Raw genomic sequence first — 22,667 nt, forward strand, 5'->3', positions numbered from 1 at the left:
GTGAGCTCGGCTTGCCAAGCCCAGGCAACTCCGGTCAGGGCAACAATTTGGGGGATTGCGCTGCCACATGAGACAGGAATGCCCCCCCCCCTCCATACCCCAGCTTCTCCGCCAGCCTACGCCGAACGCTCCCCCCGCGCTTCCCTCTCCGCAGCCTCCCGCTCGCTGCCTGCCTGCTTAGAGCCCCCCGCGGAGCTGTCCTCGCGCTCCCTCTCCCAGTCGCCGCGCGCCAGAGGCTGAGGAGGCGCCTCCTTCGCTCTCCTGGGAGCGCGACGTTAGCCCCGCCCACTCCCTCCCGGCCAGACTCTATGGCCCGGTCCTCCGTAGAGCGGCCGGGCACGCCAGGAGAGCGCGCCTCGCTCGCGCGGTGCATGCCGGGCCATCCCTCCCTCTTCACAAGTCCTCCGAGGCTGCGCCGCGCCGACATCCGTATCTCAGTCTCTTTTTCCCCCTCCCCTTCTACCGCCCCCCCTCCCAAGATGGTGGCGCTGGGCTCCGGGTGATCCGAGCGGGAGAGGCGGAGGCACAGCGCGGCCCGGCTCAGCCATCGCCCCCATCTCGACAGCCACGCGCACGCCTAGAGCGCCGGCGGCCTTCTCCGTCCCAGGCCTGGCCTGGCCTCGGCCTAGCCCAAGTGCCCTTCCCGCGCCGCCACCCCGGCCGGAGCCCGGCAGCGACGGGAAGAGGAGCCGCGCGGCCGCCGACAGGCCTTCTCCTCGCGGGCCCAGGGCGGGAAGCCAGCGGCGGCAGGAGCCCGAGCGCCAGGCAAGTAGGAGGCCCGCTGGCCTTGCGCACACGCCGCCCTCCCGCTCCGCTGACGGACGGGGGGGGGGGGTGGTATGTCCGACCCGCACGGCCGGATCTCGATCCTCGCCCGTCCCCGGATCTCGCGCTGCTCTCGGGGCGGCCGCCCGGCCCTCGGTCGCGGGGAGGAGAAAGGCCGCTGCTTCCCTCCGCCCCACCGCCTGCACTTGGCTGTGCTGCGGGGCAGGGGAGCAGCCGCTTGTGCCTCTGTCGCCGGCGCGATCCGGAGTGGCACCTGTCAGGCGCAGAGGAAGGAGCGGTCCGGGAGGCTGCGTGCTGAGCCGCCGCTTGGCCCAGGGCTGCCCTGCTGGCTTAGGCCGAAGGTCCTTCTCGTCCGGCGCTGGAGAAGGAGGCCGTGTTCATTGCAAGCCGGAGTTGAATTTGGCGTGCCTGTTTGTTGGTTGGTTTGTTCGGCTGTCTTCTTTGTTCCTTCTGCTCAAGGAGCTTTCAGCCAGTCGCTGGCCTTGCTGGGTGCAACAACCGCTATTGGGTAGAAGCCACTTGCCCAGGGGCTCGTGCGTGGACTCCGTGATTGTGCAAAGGAGTGTTGTTTCCCTTTGCACTGGATCGGTTTCTAAGAGAAATCAGAAATTTTAAATTGGTCAAGTCTTCTCAATAGTGTGGTTCCCAGCGAGGCGCAAATTTTTAAACCCTCATTCAGTAAAACAATTTCAGAATGTGTATCTGTTTACTTACTCCTTTTTACAGGCCTCTAGTTATCTTAGGGTTGCAGCTGAATCCTAAGTATACATTCGGGTAGAGCACTATTGATATCATTTTATATCAACATCCAACAGTAGACATAGCATCATGGTGTTCTTTCTTTTAAAACAAAAGCCAATTTCAGACACATTGAGTAAATTAAAAATGAAAGCAGCCTTGGAAAATATGTGACTAAAATTTGGCGGCAAAGGTTCTTATACAAGCACTTCCTTTCCAAGAAGCCAACTGGATGTGTCTAGCAAACCTGCAGCTGGGGCATTACAGCGATAGTCCTTTTCCTGCCCAAAAGTAGACTGTTGCTCCCAACAATAGTCAGTGTCATACTGCCTCTGAGCATGGAGGTTCACTTTTGGCCTTGCAAGCCATTGAGAGGCTTGTTCCACCTCACCCCAGCCTTTTGAATATCTATTTGCTGTCACCAGTGAATTACATTAACTATGCATTATATTTAAGAAATACTTTAGTTTTCCATCTGAACCTACTGCTGATCAATGTCATTAAGTGACTCTTGTTTCTTATATCATGGGGTTTAGATGGGAAGCCACATTGGTCTGGAACAGCAGAACCAAGTTTCAGTCCAGTGGTACTTTTAAGATCAACAAAGTTTTATTCAAGGTGTAAGCCTTCATGTGCATGCACACTTTTCCCCATACAACGAAATGGAAATTACCAGTCCATATACGTAGGTAGAATGTGAGCAATGAATTAGCATACAGCATAATGAAGATGTTTAGCAGATTCAAGAACCCAACCGAAACACCAAGCTTAGTTTACATGGTTACCATTTGTTTGGGTTTAATTCAGGGGAGAAACATAGTGATGGAAATAAATGTGTCAAAATTGGAGAATGATGGGCAGATGTATCCTTGATTGTGGAATGCTGAGAAAAATTAATGGAGACCCTACCATTACGCTACAGCCATCTCTGAAGCATGGAGGTGACCTTGAAGCATCTTCTTCTTTGAAGGGGGGCAACTGGCTAAGTAGAATTATCTCCCTGTTCCATTGTCCTGAGTGTTGTAATAACTTGAAATTTAGCAGTATCACTTTCTAGCTTGATACTGAAGTTCCTTTGCAATAAAATGGCTGCTTTGAGGTCACCCATTGAATTTCCCAGAAAGTTGACATGTTCTCCCACACATTTCTCAATCTTGTGGTTCTTGATGTCAGATTTGTGTCCATTCATCCTTTGACACATAGGATTTGATCTGTTTGCCCTATGAGAGACTTGAAGGGTGCTGCCAGCATTTAATGGCATATACCGTGTTAGAAGTTGAGCAAGTGAATGAGTCTGAGAAGCTGTAGATGATGTTGTTAGGTCCAGTGATTGTGGATGTATGTGGCAGCAAAGTTGGCATCTGGGTTTATTGCAAGTTCTAGTACAAGAGTCCATGTTCAGAATAGATGTATTATTGTGGGTGAGGAATTAAAAGCCAACATCTAGCTGTGTGAACAGTGGGATCCCCAGGATCTCATAGGGATATTGGTTTCTTACATCTCTACATATGCTAACCTCATTCAGTACCTACATTTCTGTTCTCGGCAATCCCCCAGAAAGGCTATATATTCTTTTAATTTTATTTCTTATTTGGAATTTGGAATATTAGATTAGAATAGCAGATTGTAATGTAACGTAATAAACAGTAAAATGTAGTATAACTTGGTATGGTGTGTATTTCTCTGTTCTGAGGACAGGGGATATAGCTCTGTACAGCCAGTCCATCCCACTTCAAAGAAGAAGATGCTGTAAGGTCACCTCCATGCTTGGGAGGAGATTAATGGCAGGGAATCTCAGCATTTCATAGCTAAGCACAGCACATCCGCCCATCAATCTCTGATTTTGAAATGTTTATTTCCTTCTCTATATTCTCCCCCCCCCCCTCAGAATTAAACCTAAAAGAAATGGTAACCATATAAACTAAGCTTGTTCCTGTTTGGTCCTTAAGTCTGTTAACCATCTTCATTATTTTGTATGATAATTTACTGCTCACCCTCTATGTATATGTATAGAGTTGTAATTTCTGTTTCCTTGTATCTGAAGAAGTGTGCATGTGCACAAAAGCTTATACCTTATATCAGGGGTAGTCAACCTGTGGTTCCCCAGATGTTCATGGACTACAATTCCCATGAGCCCCTGCCAGCAAACACTGTCAGGGGCTCATGGGAAATGTAGTCCATGGACATCTGGAAGACCACAGGTTGACAACCCCTACCTTATATTATGGCAGAGAGAGAAAGCCCTGGAATGTATCCTAGCAAGACATTGACGTTTGAATCCTTCCTTCTACCTCAGTGGCTCTTCCTTCTATAAGAGAGCCACTTAGGCAGGAGGAATGCTCCTTAGGCTGGAAGAACTTCCTGTAGATTAAAGTAGGATAGAAGCCATTATGTGTAGCTGTTCTGTAGACATAATTCATAATTCATTATGTTGCTGTCCTCTACTCCCCTCCCCCAAGTGTTTTTATAAACGAAAAAACTCCAAGTATTTCAGTTTTCTTAATAGAGGGAGTGCTCCAGGCCCTTGAACCCTTCACTGCACAGTGCACCTTTTCCAGGTTTATGATGCCTCTTTTGAAATGGCCAATAAGAGTTTTACATAGCATTCCAAATGCACCAAATATGGCATTAAAGTGCTGACAACTATATTCTGAGTTCCTTCCCAAATACATACTGGCGCAGAATTTGCCTCTTTCAGTTCTGCTGTTCATTCAGTTTATTTCAGTGTTTCATTGAGCTAATTACTGCAATTCCAGGATCTCCTTCCTGGTTAAGCAATACCAACTCATACACTTCATCACATATGTAAAATTAGGATTTTTTTGTTCAGTGCACCTCACTACATTTGCTCAATTTTGAACTTAATCTGCCATCATCTTGCCATTTAGCTTCACTACAGAGATTTCTTGGGAGAACTTCACAATCCACTTGGTTTTTCACTATCATTAATAATTTTGATTCCATATCATTTGTGGTAAACTTAAAAAAAAAAACCTCATCCATCTCTTGCTTACTTTAATCAACTGAAAGAACTCAATGTATTCATCCTCTTATTATTATGAATACAGCTAACATTTTAATAAGCCTTTGGTGAAGAAAAAAGCATCCTGGAAATCAAATATATGGACTTTATGAGATACCCCTTCCCTATATCTGTGGCAACCTTCGAAGTACTCCAAAGAGTTGATAGGGCTTATCTTCCCTTGCAAAACTCTGATATTTTTCCAAGACTCGTTTGTAATGTTTCCCACCAGATTTACCCAGAATTGAAATTTAAGTTAACTGGGTTTGTAATTTTCTGGTTTCACTTCTCTCTTACTTCATTTTTTTAAAGTATTATATTAGCTAGTTTCCAGTTCTCTGGTAAACAGGATTATTTTAGTGATGTTACATTTATGTTTTCAAGAATTTATGGTAAAGAATGCAGTGGCATTTGCACCCCGTGTCTTCATGTCATTTCTATTTGATTCAGCTCTTTGGATATCCTGTTCATGTTTGGGTATCTCTTCAGTATCTTCTGTAGCAGGGGTGGGGGGAGAGAATTTGAGATTGTTTGTTATCTTCCTCATCATCCTTTTTGTCTGTGATCCAGCTGCCCTCTAACTAATTTCATGCTTCTAGTGTTTGTTTGTTTTTAATTGTATTATTTGCAGTTTGCTTCTTAAATTATTTTGGCACTTGATTTGTTCATGCCATTTCTGTTTCTTCTGAACTCTCCCAATTTGATATTCAGACATGCTGCTAGTCTTGTTGTAACTTATAAGACTGTCCAAATAATATAGTTTTAAAACTACAAAACTTTTGCTTTCTGTTTTTAGCTTTCATTTTCCCTACATTTCAGATGGAAAAAACTGTTACATGCTAGAGTAGCATTGAGAGCAGCTGTTTGTACCCCTCTTTTTAAAAGATTGGGTGTATTGCAGTGTTAAAACTTCTGGAAATTGTACATCTCTTTGTTCATAGGTGGACTTTCAAAATAAAAGCATTACTACTGCACTCCATCTTCTGCTAAACACATTAGGGAAAATTATCTCTCTCCATGGCTCTATCCCAGTATATGTTCAGGGGTTTTCTGCAGCAGGTGTATTGTAGGTAAAGCCCCCAGCAGCAGTATTACCCAATATGGCATTAGCATTCTGTTATCAGGAGCAACTTCATATGCTTTAGCTGCACACCCCAGAGAGTACAGAGCAGAAATTATAGTTCCTTCCCTTACCAACCTACCATGCCTGTTCCATTCACTCAGCCTTCTCATATATTAACTACACAAAAACTTTCATAAAGTCAAGTTTCACAAATATACCACATAACACATTCTGTGTTTCAACTAAGTTATAAAGTATGCCTTTTATGTTAAAGCAGCAAAATTCAAGTTTGAACAAAAAGTAAATATTGTATGTATTTCAGTCCCCCCCCCCAAAAAAAAGTGTTCCATTTTCCCCTTATGGCTTTAGAATTTCTGGATACTGCACCTTTATAATGCTGTGTACACATTTAAAGACACTCCCAGTCAGTATAACAAAACCCAAATGAGCACCATAGTGCAGACATGCATGCAAGTTACCCCCTCCCCACCCTGGACATAGCAAGGGGGAAATGGAAAAGCATTTTTATTCTTAGTTAATTTCTAATAAACAAGGCATGACAGTCATGCTATTGTTTTGTTTTATTATTTAGGAAAGAAGCACTACTGATATATAGTGTCAGGTGCCCTTCCATGCCACCTCTATAGTTTCTTACTTTTTGGGAAAAGTTTGAAGATTTTGTGGAAGTTGAAAACAGGAGTTTGATGCTTCCAGTTCTTCGAGTCAGTGGTGTAGATTAAGTGTTCAGAGTCCAAAGTTCACATCTTCATAAGTAGATGAATTTCTACCAGGGCCCTTGTGACATAACTTTTCTGAACATTGATGTGCAGGAACCAGCATGAGAATCATTCAATACAAACTAGAGCTCTTTTAAAAAGTCATTACAGAGCTCTTTTGATGTAGGCTTTGCTGATGCAGAAGTTATATCTGAAATTTACATTTTGTAAGTCTAATGCACACATGTGAGATATATTATACAGTTATATAACAATCCTGACTGTAAAGCATTATTCTGGTTGCTTCCACACTTATAAATTCTTTTTTTATCTAAGTAATTAATTCAGACCATAATTGTTCAATGTCCGTTATACTGTAAACAAATTAATTTAATAATCACAGACTTCTATTTGCCCTTTCCACAACTCAGTTTATTTCCAGTATCTTGCAATCACCAGATATGCTGCCATGATTATATTTTAGGAAAATCACCTGAAATTTTTTTGTTACCATTGTCATTTAATGAAGGAGGAATACCTCCATCTTTAGTGGAAGATCTTTTATGTCCAAATTTTTATCATTTTCACTATTTTACTCCAAAACTCCATTGTACATTGACACCACCACATATGGATGAAACCAGCACTATGATTTTTAATATGCCACTATGGACCAGTATCTGATTTGTAAATCTTAACTAGTGTATGTGGGGTTAGGTGCCACTGGTGTATCATTTTCATGATGTTGTCTTTAAATAACAGACTGAGAAATCTGTAAATAACAGAGACACTGATAAATTGAAGCCATATGGAAATATATTTCCAAACTTCATCTGTAATTTCATATCCTAGAGTCTTGTTCTGATTAGAACTAAGATTGGATCTAATCAATATGTTATGCAATCTACATATGAGATGCTTACCAACCTGCATCAGTAGTTTTTCCAGCTCAGTGCAATCTCTCAAAATTCTATTCCTTGTAATTATAATAGACAAAGCCTTTTCATATTTATATTTCATATTTAAGAATTATTTCATATTTAAGAATTAAAATAATTGGATTCAACCATTACTTGTTATGGAAATCCACTGGAACATAATCATGCTATTATCAAAATTTACAGATGCCAAATGTTGCTTCCTCACTTTAAGTATATGTTTTGCTAAGTGGGTATGAGGATTCCTAAGGTCCTTTTGATCGAAACAAACTGGATTTTGAGGTTCAGAAATTTCCTCTGCGCTATCCTTTGAGGCAAAACAGACAAGTCCACCTTCAATTGTAATGGTCAATGTTAGTTTTGCTGACCAGGCCCTTAAGGCCATAAGAGACCAAAGGGGCCCTAGAATCAGCACTTTCTCCACTGCAGTGCTTCTCCTAGAGTCTAGGACCTAGACCATTTATGCACTAGAGGTTTTACGCACTGGAGGTTTCATGAGGTTTCAACAGGGGCATCACATCAAAATCACAAGATGTCATAGTCCCATTGTATACGGCACTGGTCAGATCACACCTGGAGTACTGTGTGCAGTTCTGGAGGCCTCACTTCAAGAAGGACGTAGATAAAATTGAAAGGGTACAGAGGAGAGCGACGAAGATGATCTGGGGCCAAGGAACCAAGCCCTATGAAGATAGGTTGAGGGACTTGGGAATATTCAGCCTGGAGAAATGGAGGTTGAGAGGGGACATGATAGCCCTCTTTAAGTATTTGAAAGGTTGTCAGAGGAGGGCAGGATGCTGTTTCCGTTGGCTGCAGAGGAAAGGATGTGCAGTAATGGGTTTAAACTACAAGTACAACGATATAGGCTAGATATCAGGAAAAATATTTTTACAGTCAGAGTAGTTCAGCAGTGGAATAGGCTGCCTAAGGAGGTGGTGAGCTCCCCCTCACTGGCAGTCTTCAAGCAAAGGTTGGATACACACTTTTCTTGGATGCTTTAGGATGCTTAGGGCTGATCCTGCATTGAGCAGGGGGTTGGACTAGATGGCCTGTATGGCCCCTTCCAACTCTATGATTCTGTGATTCTATGATTCTATGCCGGGCTGCAGGCTCTAGTTTTAGTCGTGGCCGATTGCCCCACCTCTTCCTGCAGCCACACAGGGTAGCATTTGGCCTGGTGCACCTCATCTGCCCCCGATTTCTGCTTCTGCACGGGAGCAGCGGCAGTGAAGTTCCCAGTGCATAAACAGTGCTAGAATGTTCTGGCCAGCTTTCAGTAGGGAGCCAATTTTTTTAAAAATCCTAAATTAGTCAAAATCAGTCCAAAATAAAACTATTTGCAACTGCCTCCTACAGATCTAAAGTGAGGGGATCAGACACACCTCCTTGGAGATGTTGTTCCATAATTGTGGGGTTACTACCAAAAAGGCCATTTCATGTACCCACCAGATGAATGTCATTGGTTGATGGGACAGTCACGAGAGCCTCAATTCTGGGGCATGAACAAGTGGGAGAAGATGGTCTCAGATAACCTGATCCCAAGCTATGTAGGGCTTTAAAAGACAGAAATAACACCTTGAATTGGGCTTGGCAGCAAATCAGAAGCCACAATAAATTGCTGTATTATCAAGGTTACATGCTCCCGGTAGCTGGCCTTGACCAGCAGTCTAGCCACAGCATTCTTCAATAGCTACAGCTTCCAAAGGCTCTTCAGGGGTAGTCCAAAGTAGTGGGCATCACAGTAGTCCAATAGATCTAGATGGAAATAAGGTGTGGATCACTGTAGCTAGATCTGACTGACATGGGAACAGGCACAGTTGATACACCAGCTGAAGCTTAGTTGCCGTGGTGCTGCAGTTTTGTTTTGTTTTGATCTAATAGAGAGATCCTGCATTTTTGTCTGACTTTAATTTTTATGGTCACTTTGTTTTTCAGCTGTGCTTAATTTTTTTGTGTGTGTTTTGGAACCAGTTTGATTGAAACGTGGAATATAAATGTAAAGAATAAGCAAGCTGCCATCCAAGTCCAATTATAAAGGGACTATAAGTACAGCCTTCCAATGAAGATTTCTTGTGATTGTTGTGTATGACTCCTCTCTTGGGAATGTTCTTTTTGTTTACATCACCTGTGTTTGTTTGTTTTCTTCCTTAGTGAACCAGTGTATCATTGTGATCATGTAGAAAGGTATTGTATTTGTCAATCCGGTATTCAGATCTTGATTTTTTTTTCCTTATAAGCTGTTCAGTTTCTTTATGTACTCTTAATAAGCCCTTCAATTTTGCAAGGCACTCTTTCTCCCACTGTTTTAAAAATATTTCTTATACCTCTGCTGGAAGTCGGGAGGTTATATGTTCAATTAAAAAATGCCTAGGACTGTTCACATTCAGTAGTAAACATTCTCCATTGTTAAATGCTCCACCAACCCATGTTACGCTTTACCGGTAATCATTTATTTATCTCCCAGTACTGATCAATGTACTGAGTACTTCTGACTCATTACCTCTGCAGAATGCTATAAAAATGCTTTACCAATCTTAGCTGGTGATGTACTCCATCCATAATTACTCTTTTGAGAGCCACTAACTTCTCTGACTAATAGCTATTAGCTCTATCACCGTATTATCTGATAAGATATAGAAGCAGCTTGACCAAGAAAGTTTACACAGTTTAAAAATTGTCAAGCAGGGCTGGAAACAGAATGGAGCTATATACAGGATGGTATACAGGGGTAGTCAAACTGCGGCCCTCCAGATGTCCATGGACATCTGGAGGGCCGCAGTTTGACTACCCCTGGTATAGAAGTTTGGAAGAAGACTCAACTGGTAATGGGAGATAGCAGTAGAGATCTGAAGGAAACCCAAACTCTGGAGAGAGGGGGCAGGTTTTTCTCCACAGACCCTTTTTTGGACAGTGCTGGAGGAGGGAAGCCTGTAAAATATGCCGTAGACATATACAGCTTTTAAATCTAAGATATATTTCTGCACCTAGAAAGATACCTGTTCTTATGAGGGGAGCTTGCAGATTTTCAATGCTTTTCAACTGTTATCCTTTTGGCTTGACATGAATGGTATTATGGTTGATCTTTTCACTTCTCCCTCAAGCCGCTATGGTACATATGCCTGCAGATTGGATAACGAGTGGCTTATTGCCCTATCTTGATGGTGGAGAGGAAAGATCGGAAAGATGTAGGGCAGAAACTGCACAAAAACCTCAGAAGAAAACTGTGAAGATTCCTTTAAGAACTGAGCTCTCTCTAACCAAATAGCAAAAATTAAGGTACATTTGCTGAGATAGCATAGAGTGCATCAGCTTGCAGTTTTTTCTCAAGTATTGGGTATGTTTGCAGTATTGCTTATAGAAAACTAAGCCTTTTTCTTTTTACTTTTAACTCCATAATGATGTGAAACGTTGCAATTCTATAAGCTCCATAAGTTATCAACGATTTTATGTTAAAGAAGAAGAAGAGCCTACCCAAAGGAGGCTCAAAGTGGCTTACAGTCGCCTTCCCTTTCCTCTCCCCACAACAGACACCCTGTGGGATGGGTGAGGCTGAGAGAGCTCTGATATTACTGCTCAGTCAGAACAGCTTTATCAGTGCCGTGGCAAGCCCAAGGTCACCCAACTGGCTGCATGTGGGGGAGCATGGAATCAAACCTGGCTTGCCAGATTAGAAGTCCGCACTCCTAACCACTACACTAAACTGGCAATAAAATCAGTGCAGGTTTGAAAGGACAGTAAGTGTTACATATATTTCCATTGTTCCCCAAATTTCCATATTTTTTCCTGAAAAAGAATGGGGATAAAGTTTTCCCTCAGCTTCAGAATTTCCAGAAATGTTACCATCTCTGGATAGGGGTAAAAGAATGGTTTGCTGGTCTTCAAGGAGGATTTGAAGAAAGAGTGTTCCAGGCATTCGGAAAACACAGAGGAAGGTACTGTGGCAGTAGGCACTTTATTACTTAAGGTATTGATATGAAATATTTATATCCCATCTTTCTACGATGCCAGGAGTGGGTTACAAAATATAATCTTACACAATTACAAATATCCTTTACATCAAAATAAAGTTGCCGTGTTATCACAACCATGTGCTAGAGACACTCATTGGTTGTATCTGCCAAAGATACATCAGAATAATTATTTTATTCACCTTTTATAGAAAGAATACTAACCATATTTAGCAGGTTGTCCAAACGTGAGTGGGCAGCGACAGAAAATGAGTGTTCTTGGGCTGTAGCTGAGTACAAATAGAAGGGACTCTCAGAAGTGAGGTACCTGGGAACCTGTATTGATGCATGGAAATCATATAGGGGAAAGAAACAAGGATCCAGTAGTTTCTGGATTTGTATAGATTGGATGGGAAGAAAAGAAGAAGACTGCAAGAAGTCGGGGCAGACTCCTTTTGGCCTGACAGAAAACTGTAAGTAGTCAGAGGTGGACTCCTTTTGGAATGAGTTCAAGAAATGACTTAAGGAGGAAAGTGGTGCTACAGCAGCAAAAATATGAGGCATTCCAAATTGCCTGAATGCATGCCAGGAGGAAGAGCCAGCGAAGAGGAAGCTGCAGTAGGCAGGACACAGGATACTGAGAACATTGTTTGGTACATAGTGCATGTGTGTGCAGATCTTGGACATATTTGCAAGGAATAAGAAATAGAGCTTCAAACGTCTTTTGAATTCAAAAGGAAAGAGATACATTTAATTGTGATTGTATGATATCAGGCAGTTAGAATCATTTTGAGAATAGAGAAGTAAGAAATTACTTTATGTAGTCCGTTTGGCATTGCCAACCTGACTGATACTGCGTAGATTACTTCTGCACTGTCCAACCTGATAGTTCCTGTTTTCACCATATCAGGTAACCACCTGCCTCCTTTCTGCTGGTGGGGGACACAGAAAGCAAGGTTTTTTCAGTGGCAGTGCTTCTTTGGAATGCCCCTCACACACACACTGAAGCTCAACCGGGACCTATTTTGCTGTTCTTCAGGCACCATGCCACAGTGATTCTCTTGACTCAGGCTCAATGGAAGGGTTCCATCTTTTTATGGCCTATTTCTGACCCGAGGGCCGTTTTATGGCTTTAATTCTAGGCTGCTTAATGTTTTTATGCCCCTGGCAGGCACTTGATTTGCTTTTGTTGTTTGTTTTGAAACTGACAATTTTATGGTTATGATTTTATTTAAATCATCTTCAGCAGGTCACTGAAGTATTGCTATCCATCGTTTGCTTAGTATGGTCACTATGCCAAACTGTGGTTAGAAATGGAGGAGGTGGTTCACTTGCGAGAGGTGAAGGGAGCCTGTGAAATGTGACATCTGAATTGGGTCAATGTTATAATGCCATATAATGTACTTTTGATGCTGACACAGGATTAATCTTTTTAAAATAATGTTTTATTTTTCAAGAGAAAAATAGACATACAGAAAAGAAAGAAATGCATAGCAATTTTGTAACCATTATTCAATAGATAAAACAATAAAAGGGATTAATAAACATCTAGATCATCCCCTTCTCCTCCTCTTCAAATTCTTAACATAAATTGCCCCATCTCCTCATCTGAATATTAATATTAATATTATTTAATATTTTACAAAAATTATTGCTATTCCATTGCTATGTTGTACTTTCATTATCACTACTTATATTCTGATGTATATCTTATAGTCTCTATAAATCTATATTGACATTTGAACAAAAGCATTTTACTATAATACAGAGTAACCATCAGCATGAATCAAATATCAAGAGGAAGACAAAGATTGCTGTGATAGAACTTTTAGTTCTGTATGTAGTTATACAGTTTTGGGTTTTTATCACTTTACATTTAATTAGTGTTTTCATAGTAGACTGTCCATTGTGACATAGGTATTTTTTCTTTAAAATTTTGCATCTATTTAATCATGCATTTTCACTTGTTATTCTGTTTCAAATTTAAGGAGTACCTTATAAATCCATTGTAGCAAATGATCCTTTTGCTTAGTAATTGTCTGTTCAAACTCTGTCTTCTCTCCTAAAGCTTCACTGTCCATATTCATTGTTTCTTTAATTTTGAACTTGATTGATAATAACATGCTAGCCATTGAACATTAAATTCTTCAGCTTTAAGATCTAGATTTTCCTTGAGCCTTTAACATATTCCCATAGGCTATAAAGTCATGTTTATTTCTCATATTCTTACCATAGTAAGCTTCTATTGGAGTCATGAATTGGGAGTTTGGTGGGGCTCAGTAAGTTCTCATGGGATTGATTAATTCCTTAGCATTAGATATATCGGTCTTGAAATACCTTTGTAGATTCATCTGGCATTAGAACAGTTTGTTTCCTGTGTTGTGAAGACTGGATTGAACATTTGCTGGTTTGACTCATATTTTGCTCACCAGTGGCTATCAGGCAGCCAGTTAATCGACAGTCTGTTCACAGCCCATTCATGTCAGTTCATAGGAACAGGATGCTTGCAGCCATCAGAACCTCACCGCTAGTGTGCTGAAATTTTTTACAAGTATTTTGGGCTGACGGTGGAGACGTGTGCATGGTTGCTGTCAGCCCAAAATGGATGCAAGCCATTTCAATGATTGATTTCACTTCCCCCACTTGGAAGAGTGGAGCAAAACGGGTGGTTTAAATCGGTGATCCCCAACCGGGCTGCGGCTCCCTCTCCCCCCCCCCCCCCCGCATTGAGAAACTTCCCGGGCCACAAGCAAATCAGCCGCAAAAGTGGCAAGCTTCTTTTTATGTGTGGGGGGGAGAGGGAAGCGGGGCCGCCGGCGCAAACGCGCATGCACCATGCATGGACGCAAACTCGCATACGCGGCACTTCCGCATGACTTAGAACTATTTAAAACTAACAGCTGAGGGGTGAACTACCCTGCTCAGCAGCTAGGTTTAAGTGCCCTGAACCTATCTGGACCAAAAGTCTGGGAAATATGGGGGGGGCATGAACTGGCCGAATTCATGATGAATTTGTGGTTGTGAACCAGTTCGTGCCCATCCCTAGTTGCATTGGTCAAGTAAGTTTGAAGAGTAAATTAACATTGAATGAAATTATCTTGTCTGGCATTTTAAGCTACCATTTTAAATTATACGTATGTTTTATCCTAGGTCTGTAACCTGTTGAAGACCACTTGGTAGCTTGCAAGACCAGTCTGCTGAAGTGCTGCTAGAACATGGTATGTGAAAAAGTCCCATCTTAGATGTTTTGTTTCTTGTTGTCTTAAACTTGATGGAAACTCCTACAGTAAATTACATTTATATGAGTATAAGGCATTTCTGTATTTTCATAAAGTAGATGACTGTATACTGTACATGTATTAGAAACTTCTAATTAGAAATTTCTCATTACTAGACCCTCACAGTTCGGCTAAATGAGTAATATATTCTGTAAGTTGTTCTATGAGCCGGAGTAAGTTGACTACTGTATGCTAGTTGTTTGTGCATAGAATACAAATTGAGTCAGCCTTTCTTTAATTTTAACTGCCAAATGTCTTTGTTATATGGATACATTATGTACCTTCCCTAAGTCTAGCATTTTATTTTTCTATGACAGTCTGAGTATTCTATATTTTTACCTGTTGATTAAGTATCATGTGAAAAAAAAAGACCTTAATTCATAATATTTTGTAATTTAAGCTTTGTTCTGGCTTGAGTGGACACAAAAGAGAAAAGACACAAAGCACACCACATTCTATACTGCAGTTCAGTGTTGTATTCCACTCGCACTGCAACAAAATGTGTTCTGAAATTCAAACACTGATTGTTGTAGTAAGATTTTTAAAAAGAAATCCATAGTACTACAACAGTGTTTAATATGACACAGCCCTTCTAAATTGCCACTGGTTTACTTTGTAGTTTTAGAATGATTCAGACATGACATGGTGTTTAACATTATATAAATGAGCCTGGTGAATCCTTAGCTTTGTGTATCCCCTTTCCTTTGTGCACGCTTACTGATTAAAACCTCTGACTTTCTCAGTAAGCTACGTTGTTTGTCGATGCATCTGAGCCAAAAGCCACAGCTCTCCCAAATTCTGGTGTAGTCCTTGTTTCGGATCTTATTTGTAGGAGAAAGAATTGGCCATAGTTTGTGCTTTGAACAGCACAAAACTGAGTGATGTGGATTTTTCAGAAATATTTGGATCAGATAAGTTTCCAGTGCCCTAAATAGAATGTGATTTGATTTTTTTCATGGGATATATTTAATTTAAAAATGAAAGTGCCCATTGCCCCTTTATGTCCAAATAGCAACAAATACTTGAGAAGGGACACAGCCGAAGTCTTCTAGGCAGACAGAGGTTCAGAATCCTGCCTTCCCAATGAGAGAAATTATATTCTGAGACCCCCTTCCCTTCCCCAAGACATTTTGTGGCTGAGAAGACAGGCCAGGATTCTGTCCCTACTCCTGGGAAAGATAATTTGATAGCGGTGGTGCCTTGGCTCTGTTCCATGGGTAAAATTGCTTCTCTATGGATCAAGGCATTACAATCTCCCAAGGAACGGCAGAATTCTGGCCAAGTGCAGTGGGGGATTCAGTCATCTTACAGAAGAAGCCTCCTCCCATGGCACTCAGTTGCAGGGGCAGTTGCATCACCTGAGATCCAGTGAGAAGTACAGATGATTGTTTTCCACAGAACCAACGGAGCAGATTATGTGGGTGCCAAAGCTATGTGTCACGGGGAATAACCCTTGTGGGCTGTATGAGACCTGTGAGCCTCAGGCTGTATTCCCGAGCTCCGTGGTATCATACAAAAGGAATTGGTTCAACATCATGATGGGAAGTATGAGTCTTGTTGGGCAAAAAAGGTGAACTTTTTAAAAAGTAAAAAAAGGTAAAGGTATCCCCTGTGCAAGCACCGAGTCATGTCTGACCCTTGGGGTGACACCCTCCAGCGTTTTCATGGCAGACTCAATATGAGGCGGTTTGCCAGTGCCTTCCCCGGTCATTACTGTTTACCCCCCAGCAAGCTGGGTACTCATTTTACCGACCTCGGAAGGATGGAAGGCTGAGTCAACCTTGAGCCGGCTGCTGAGATCAAACTCCCAACCTCATGGGCAGACAGCTTCAGACAGCATTTCTGCTGCCTTACCACTCTGTGCCACAAGAGGCTCATTTTTAAAAAGTACCTGATCATAAACCAAGAAGTGTTTTGCAGTGAAGTGATAGTTGAGCTTGCAAGTAGGTGGGATCACATGAGCCTGAGGATCCCCAGGCTTGTTCCTGTATAAAATAAAATGCATCATGGTCTAAGTCAGGGGTAGTCAAACTGCAGCCCTCCAGATGTCCATGGACTACAATTCTCAGAAGCCCCTGCCAGCGAATGCTAGCAGGGGCTTCTGGGAATTGTAGTCCATGGACATCTGGAGGGCCACAGTTTGACTACCCCTGGTCTAAGTGCTGGATCTTGATACCCCTAATGTTCAGGGAGAAGCAGAGGACTGCTAAGTAACATCTGCTTTATGCCACTGCTCAGAAACGGAGGCCTGTGTGCTGTACTCTATATGCTAAACTTCTGCAGTTACGGGTGGTTCTTCCAACCATTGAATTGAATGAGCAGCCTTTGCAGATGAACATGTGCACCTTCTGTTCACCAGGCCTATAGCAAATGACTGGATAATGGGCATATGTTTTAAATACCATTTGGGTCTGAAGAGTGGTGGTAGAATTATATTTATAATGGAAGTTGAGGTTGTACCCATAAGCCTTTGTCACCACTGTGCTGCTTTCATACATAAGCCTTTAGTCCCTAGAAGACTAATCAGGCTTTAACCTCAAGTGGCAGCCAATGACTGTTCAGCGGCTCTTGCACTCACAACATCTCCGGACCAGCCCACCTGTTTTGCTGTCCACAAGGTTACTCTTCAGTCTCAGACAGAAGAAAATGATAGATGTAGTTCATGTTCCTTTTGACTAGAAGTCTGAATTCTGGTCTTGTTTTGCATGTCTAAAAGTTCATGCTCTTCAAATTGTAGGGATTTTACCCTACAAATACCCTACAATGCCTGTAGGTCTAGATAAAAAGTGTGAGGTGCTCTCTTAGAAAACCTGTTTATTGGTAGAAAAAAGTGAGAGAAGATAAAATTTGGCTTTTGGCAAAGAATCACAGCTTTTAAGAATTATATGTCTGATAGTTTTAAAGGACTAGATTAGTTTGATGTACTCCAGTGGGAACCCTGTGCTTCCTTTGTGTTCAGCACAACAGCTCTTAAGGCTGCCACATACCCCCTTGTGCTTCATAAGATTCTATGATATACCAGACATTTTTCTAGAGTGCTCAGTGCTCTCTTCCTCTTCTTAAGTAATCCTTTGTTTAACATCTGTTAAAAACTGCTAGTAAGGCCAGTTCAGATTATCCCAGTAATAAAGACTTGAGGAGTGTAAATAACTGTAGAACACAGAAAATACCTCTGAAATTCTGTCAGCCATAGCCAAACCCTGGTCATTTAACCTTTCACTTTTGAGTGAGCAATCTTTTGGCGATTATGAGGTCAGCAAAAATATAAAATAAATGCATGGTCAGGTTTTGTAATAGGCATAAAAGTTTGGTGTTGAATGGTACTTTTAGTTGCCAAGCCTCCAATAACTCTCTCCCAAACGTTTTGGTCCCTGCTGTTCTGCAACTGCTCCTTGAATCTCAGTATTCTAGAAAACCCAGGATCCCTCCCTCTGTTCATGTCAATATTTATAACAAATTGTACTTTAAAATACTTTTGCAGTGAAATACTGTGCAAAGTTAGTGTTTGCATTGTGTAGCCATTTATTCCTAACTTGGTTGTGGTGGAGAAGCTTCTATTTTCTCATATACACTTTCAGATCTTTAGCTGTTTTCCAGCATAATAAATAGGCAATTGTCGCACAGTACTGTTACTGTTGGCAAGTGCTTGTATTGTAATATTTAAAAGTGGCTGAAGCCCATCCTTGAAAATACAGAGAAAACACAAGTTTACTGTGTGCCTTGTACAGGCACATTATATGAACTTCTTGTGTCTCTACCAGAGACGCTTTTCTGCCGCATTTCCCCCACTGTTATAGTTTAGCATTTCAGCTGAAAAATCATCCAGCCATTCTGAATCATCCAGCCACCACAAGTTCTGAAAGTCTGAGATGAAAGCACAGGGGGGGAAATTTCCGAATGTTATGCCTTAAGCATAGGTAAGAATAAGAGCAGGCTATAGAAGTAGGTAAGAGATTAACTGGTTCCGTTTCAGCAGTGGAAATCTTCAACTGGAGAGCAAAAAGCCAATGGGTGGCCTCGGGGTGCTGTGGGTACAAGTGTTGCTGAATAATTGCTGGCTGTCAGCGACATGACAGAGTAGAAGATCAGCTCTACATCTTATACCAGTGAAGCCAGATCACAGGAAACAGTTGACAGGTAACATTTTGAAACGGAAGTTTCCAGCGCAAATAGAGTAACTGAAGAGCAGAGCTCAAGCATTGTGAACTGCCTTATTTTCATACTGTGCATTTTATTTGGGGGGGAAGCTAGACAGTAACTCTCGACCCTTGGCTTAGCCCACTTTGTCAAGAGAACAGTCAAGAGGGATCCAAGGTAAAGCATAGAATGGCTGTGGCAAAGGTTTCCACCAGCTATATTTTAAAGAAAGCTACAGCCATTCATAGTCCTGACAAGTGCAGTACTTGTGTTTACAAGCATTTGAATGTAGCAGCCATGCTTTACATTTTTAAAATATCTTATTTAAAATACCTGAGGTGTAGGACTAAAAAAGTACTGTAAGGTGGTCCTGAAAATATCTGACTTTGTGGTGTAATTAGGCGTTCCCTGAAATGAAATGTTACATACAAACAAACCAGAAACGTTATGAGGAAACTATTTGTCTTTGACCAATACTTTTAAAAATATAGTTATTTAGTACATCGCTTAAACCAATGATGACAAAGCACTGGAAGCTGATGACACACTGTCTAGTCCAGGGGTAATCAAACTGCGGCTCTCCACGTCAGGGGCTCATGGGAATTGTAGTCCATGAACATCTGGAGGGCCACAGTTTGACTACCCCTGATTCTAGTCAATGGAGGTCATTGGGGCACTTTCTCCATTTGCATTATTTCTGTATCTGATAGGCAATGACAGCCTCCTTTCTACCGTCTGAGAAAAGAAGTAGAAGCAAGAGTTTTAGCATTAGTTTTGGTTTGACTTGCACAGCCAATCTGGTGAATTCATAATGTGGTTTTTAAAAAATTGAGGTTAATATATTTGTAGGTTTTAACACACACATACACATTTACAAATCAATTCACAAATCAAATCAATAAAACATTTACAACATTTACAAATCAATAAAACATACCTGTATTCTCTCACGTAGTTGCTAGGACTAATCACTTGAAAAACATTAATAATGCTTTTGAAATCCACAAACTTGACTGACATTATATTCGCAATGCCATCCATTCGTTGTTATTTTTATGACATATTATGATTCTTTAGAAATGGAAACTGTTCTGCAGAAAAGTAAAGCACAGGAAGCATTTCTGCCCCATATATTTGACGCCGTCCATATAGCCACTCATGCTGTTCCAATTAGCCTCAGGGGAGGGCGGTATATAAATATAATAAATAAATAAAGAGGAAAAGAGGAAGTTAGCATTCTACCTACTAGTTTGTTCAGAATGCCAACAAAACTGGTCTAGTAAGGGCAAGAAGGTTCTTATATCTCCTCCAGTGTTTCATGGAGGCCCGTCTTGCATGTATGAGCTAAAACCTTAGTTTAATACAGGGGTAGTCAAACTGCGGCCCTCCAGATGTCCATGGACTACAATTCCCAGAAGCCCCTGCCAGCATTCGCTGGCAGGGGCTTCTGGGAATTGTAGTTCATGGACATCTGGAGGGCCGCAGTTTGACTACCCCTGGTTTAATATGCCATTTGTAGTATACTGTGAATTTTCTTTTGAAATTAAGTAGTAATAGCAGCTAAAGCTAAACTTTACTGCAGAATGTTGAGGAATTACTAATTAATTGTATAACATTCCCTTTTTAAAAAATTGACTTGTGACATCCCCATCCTGAAGTCTCAATGAATATCATACACAAAACCCTTATAAATATTAAAATGATACTCTTCTGTTATCCTGTCCCTGGCTATCATATGCTAACCAAAAAGATTAGGTATGGCTTCCAGAACATGCTCAGACTTTGAATTTGGCAAGTCTCCAGGGCAGCTTTGTTCTGCAAGTAAAGGCAGGTACCAAGAAAACCAGGTATATCAATAGTGAGTGTCAGTATACCATTTTGAAATCGGTCTTTGGACTCACTTTCATACATAGTAGTAGAGGTTGTTTTGGCTGCATTGAAACCTAGGGAGTTTCAATACTTTATCTAAATTGGATTGATCATGATGGGCAAGAGGGAACACTTGTTGGTGTTGTGTGCTCATTATGACCCATTCCCATCAGAACATTTTAGTTATAAAGGGTTGTCCTTATAGGCTAGATTGGAAAGTTTGAAGGCATACAAGATAGTTTATCAGTGAGATTGGTAGAACTGCAATCCAAGTTTCCAGGTGCACTAATAAATCCAAGACTGCAAGTCCCAAATGGACAGATGTGGTTAAATCTTCTCAGTAATTAGTGTTCTAGTGTCTTATATTTGCCACAAACCTGGGCAGGAAGATGAGTCTTGATTCAGTTCGGATATAATAATCTTACCCAGTCTCCAACTGTAATTTAGACACTGGGAGAGTACAGAGACTGAAGGACTAGGGAGCAGAGCTGGGTGCTGTCAGCGTGAAATCAAATGTTTCCGTGTCTCTCTGTGATAATTCAAATACTCTTAATGTTGAATTTCACTAAAAGTTCCTCTGTCAGGCATTGTCCTTCACTGTGTCTTTCTGGGTCAGTTTCCCAAGTTCAGTTTATACAAACTAGAACGTAAGTAGAATTCTGACATGTGGTTTTATTCTTGGGTTCACAGTGCATCAGTTAATGTCATGACTATTGCTCATTAAAACATTGCTTGAAATATGAACCTAAGGCTATCTAACTAAGCATAAATGTATTTATTTAGCCCCATTAAGCTTATGCTTGGCTCAGCACAAGAGGACTGGCAAGAACCTATTTTTTGATCAACAACACAAAACTGTGATCACCCCAATGTCACCGAATGGCCACAGCTTGTAAAAGGTAAATGTCAAAATATTGTGAGCTTTTATTAAATAACCTCAAATACAAAGTATGCTTTTTATGATAACATTTTCATAAGGGATGCAAGTAACGCTGTTAAGACCAAGTAAATTGGAAGTGATAATCCTTTCTCAATTTATTTAAACTTACATTTAATATTTTTAAATGTTAGGATTCCAGAATTCCTCTTTAGGAAAAATTGGCAAGTTTCCAACAGATGCAGAATGTGACTATTGTAAATTTTAAAGTCGTCTAAATATTTTAAAAGAAAGGACCATCTTAATGCGGGATTTTTATTAAAAGTGGTTGCATAGTTCATGGAAACTTTATTATAATTTTTTTAAGGAAACTTTAGTGTTGCTGAGTGCAGCAGACTTGCATACCTTTGCTTTTCTCTCCTAGGGAGTTACAGTGGAGGTAAAAGGAGTGGCTTGCAGAATGGAGAGGTTGCTCCGAGGGTTGTTGGAAGTGAGCCATTTGAAATTGCTAGCTCATGCTGCAGTGTTCAGATTAGTGGGTGGGTGTTGCGATCCCATTTTCTGTAGTTTAATTCAGGGCTGACAACTAGGAGTACTTGTGTGGAGATGATAAATATACAGAACTTCGGATTGTTGGGGTTTTCCAAGACAGAGTACTAAACATTTTTAGTTGTGCAATGTCCTTTAGGCTGTTTAAGAATGACAAATGGCAGAACATGTAGCATCCAAAAACTTCTTTTCGAGTCATCAAATGTGTTGTCTGCTGCAGCCAACCTCACTGGTGTAGAATACCTTTTCTAAAGTTGTTTCTTGAATAAACTTTCTGCAATCATAATAAACCAATAAGTCACCATAACCCAAGCTTCTGGAAACCAACAGACATCATGTCCATTTTATGACAGTGGCTGAAAGCTACTTCCATTCTACAATTCAGCGATTATCAGCTGCTATTTGAGAGACCCGCAAAAGAGTGGCACATTGCTGATTCAGTTGAAATTTTTTCCTAATTGTGCCCCTCATGCTGCCACATCCCTTACCATTCTTAAGGGGTCTCCAACCCTCAGGAGTGGCTTTTTAAGGTGGCTGTAGTGGGAAGTGGGAAGTGCCTCCTTTGAAATCATTTTTTATTTGTTAATTTCAGTACTACAGGACTTTTATATGTGCATGTCATTGAAATGAATGACATTTGGGTATAAACTGCCCTGTAAAGGGGTTGTAAATTATAACTATATCTTAAGTAAGCTACCAATAATTACTTCAGCTGATTTGACCTAGCAAATCATATTGGCTAATTTA

At 41.2% G+C, this 22,667-nt stretch overlaps 1 protein-coding gene across 3 annotated transcripts in view; it reads left to right on the forward strand.

Annotated features, from left to right (window-relative positions):
• The first annotated feature begins 366 nt into the window (after positions 1-366).
• UBE3A (ubiquitin protein ligase E3A) overlaps positions 367-22,667 on the forward strand; it is a 43,054-nt gene continuing 20,753 nt past the window's right edge. Inside the window, exons 1-4 of one of the 3 annotated variants that reach the window (XM_077343442.1) lie at positions 367-765; positions 14,361-14,428; positions 18,462-18,625; positions 21,278-21,393. In XM_077343442.1, coding sequence (XP_077199557.1) covers positions 21,374-21,393 — 20 coding nt within the window. In that variant the 5' untranslated portion in view covers positions 367-765; positions 14,361-14,428; positions 18,462-18,625; positions 21,278-21,373. The remainder of the gene's footprint in view (positions 766-14,360; positions 14,429-18,461; positions 18,626-21,277; positions 21,394-22,667) is intronic. The other 2 variants (XM_077343444.1, XM_077343441.1) reach the window with 2 other exon arrangements.

Source organism: Paroedura picta, chromosome 6 (genome assembly GCF_049243985.1).
Source record: "Paroedura picta isolate Pp20150507F chromosome 6, Ppicta_v3.0, whole genome shotgun sequence".
NCBI classification, from domain to species: domain Eukaryota; kingdom Metazoa; phylum Chordata; class Lepidosauria; order Squamata; family Gekkonidae; genus Paroedura; species Paroedura picta.